At 37.7% G+C, this 2,361-nt stretch overlaps 1 protein-coding gene across 2 annotated transcripts in view; it reads right to left on the reverse strand.

Moving 5' to 3' along the window:
- LOC108627183 (dynein heavy chain 7, axonemal-like) overlaps positions 1 to 2,361 on the reverse strand; it is a 10,564-nt gene that overhangs the window by 6,868 nt on the left and 1,335 nt on the right. For both annotated transcript variants that reach the window (XM_026815387.1, XM_026815388.1), the window contains exons 2-3: positions 1,726 to 1,898; positions 192 to 437 (exon numbers count right to left, since the gene is read on the reverse strand). In XM_026815387.1, the coding sequence (XP_026671188.1) occupies positions 192 to 437; positions 1,726 to 1,898 (419 nt within the window). The remainder of the gene's footprint in view (positions 1 to 191; positions 438 to 1,725; positions 1,899 to 2,361) is intronic.

Here is a 2,361-nt window from a genome sequence, read left to right on the forward strand (position 1 = left end):
AATGACTGGTTTTGAATAAAAAAAAGCTTAAAGCTAAAAAAGCTAAGTAGGTTTGGTTTGTTTAATATTAATTTGTTTTATTTAATAATTTGGTCTGAAGAGGAGAGAGAATGATAATTTGGTTTTAAATTAAGAAAAATTGTGCATGTCTGCTTTTCATTTTGTTCTTAAGGATTCTTGAATCTACTTACGTGATAATGATACCGTTGTCGACTGAGAACGCGTCTTTCGGTAGCCCGAAGATATTCCAAGACCTAATTAGGGCAGGGTCTCCGAGAATATCCCGCAATTGAAAGTCTTTGGTGCAGATCACGTTTAAGTCGATGCACCGTTGCACCCACATAGCTATTTGCTCGATGCGAAACGGCATAGTGAACGGGCCCAGATAAGCAATCACGCCGGAAGCGATCACGACGTCGCCCATTAATCGGTGGTACCTTGAGAAATATCGAATCGGCATTAATACGATCATAATCTGATAACTGTAATAAAACAGTTCAACGAAAAGACGTTTTTCATTCTCTGCAATTGCCGCTATGTGATTCTTGTGGAGTTTCTCATGCCAAGGAGAATCTGCGAGTAGAATTGCTGTTATTGGGAGTACAAATTAGTTCGGTTTTCAAAACATGAATGTTTCATTTCAGCGGCTTAAACATCTGTCAATAATATTCAGTTTATATCGCTTTGAGTCTCATACTAAAACCTTGTTTTTTACTGTATTGAATATGTCAAATTTTGTGTTAACTAAGCAGCATTTGTGCGAGGTTTTAGTTTTCTGCTTTAATTGGAAGAAAAGTGTAGCTGAAGCGCATAGAATGCTTGTGGAAGTTTATAGTGATAATGCTCTAACTGATAAATCATGTAGGTAATAGTTTCGACGTTTCAAGAATGGTGATTTCAGCGTTGAAGACAAGTCTCGCTCTGGACAGCCAAAAAAATTCGAAGATAAAGAACTGGAAGCATTACTCGATGAAGATCCGAGTCAAACACAAGAGGCGCTTGCAGAATCATTTGGAGTGACTCAACAAGCAGTTTCTGTACGATTGAAATCCATGGGAATGATACAAAAACAAGGCAATTGGGTGCACAAGAGATGACAAAGTTATTCATCTGCATGACAACGCTCGGCCTCATGTCGCAAAAGTTGTAAAAATATATTTGGAAACGCTCAAGTGGGATATTTTATCGCACCCGCTATATTCTCCGGACATTGCTCCTTCTGATTACCGGTTGTTCCGACGGATGCAGCATGATTTGGCAGGTCACCAGTTCATTTCTTTCGCAGAAATCGAAAATTAGCTCCTAACTTGGATCGCCTGAAAAGACGAGACATTTTCTCGAGATGGGATTCGAAAATTGCCTGAGAGGTTGGAGAAAGTAGTAGCCAATGATGAACAATACTTCAATTAATCTGTTCATTCATTTCGTTCTGAAATAAATGCATTTTTCACCATAAAAAATCGACCGAACTAATTTGTATTTCTAATATTATAATTTTCCTCCAAATCATGCATTTTATGAAAACTTGATGGAGGATTTCTGCTGTCGGATTCGTTTCTGGCATGAGAAAGTCTGTAAGAGTCATGTAGGATTTAAAAAAAAAAACAGTTCATAGTAACAGTTAAAAAAATTTTAAATTCACTTTTCGTTTATCTTATAATTGAACATTCTTCATATTTCCTAATGCATAAGATCCGCAGTATAGTAATGATTAATCGGGTCTACCTTTCTCCTAAGGCTTTAGCAGACTCTGACCAGCGGGTGTATTCTCCGCCCAAACCACCGATCAAATCCTCCGCGCGTTTTAATTTAATCTCGCAATCTCTTACTTTGTCCGACATTTCTTGAAACGCCGCTTTCCTCTGCGCTAAAAGTTCTTCTAATGCCATCAGCCTTTCCTATCGGTCAGACATATAACTCACATTCAGAGTTGTTTTGATTTTTTAATTAACATGTAATTTAAGGGGACTTGCTAACGTGAAACTTTAGAAAGTTTATATGAAAGTTTTTCGAAATTTTGAGAAAAAAAATCCTCGTCCTCTAGAATATGTTGCCACCCAAGTAAGAAATACAGAGCAAACTTCTGTCCTACTTTCTGCACGTTTTGAAACCTTAAACGTTTCGTCGAACAGCGAACGAGAAAAATGTTTATTGCAAAAACTTTTTCTTCGTCGCAGCGTGAACTAAACAGTTGTCAGAGAACAGTAGTTCCAGGCACCCAGACGCGAGAGACGTCCCGTGCCATTTTTAATTCCGTTCGTTAAGCAATATAATCGGCGACGAAAAAAATAATTAATCGATTACTCCTCAAGTGTTCCACATAGAAAAAAACTGTATACGACCTTTTTCCAAGGTAATAGT

This window comes from Ceratina calcarata, unplaced genomic scaffold (assembly GCF_001652005.2).
Source record: "Ceratina calcarata isolate Rehan_Ccalc_2016 unplaced genomic scaffold, ASM165200v1 scaffold447.2, whole genome shotgun sequence".
Lineage (NCBI taxonomy): Eukaryota > Metazoa > Arthropoda > Insecta > Hymenoptera > Apidae > Ceratina > Ceratina calcarata.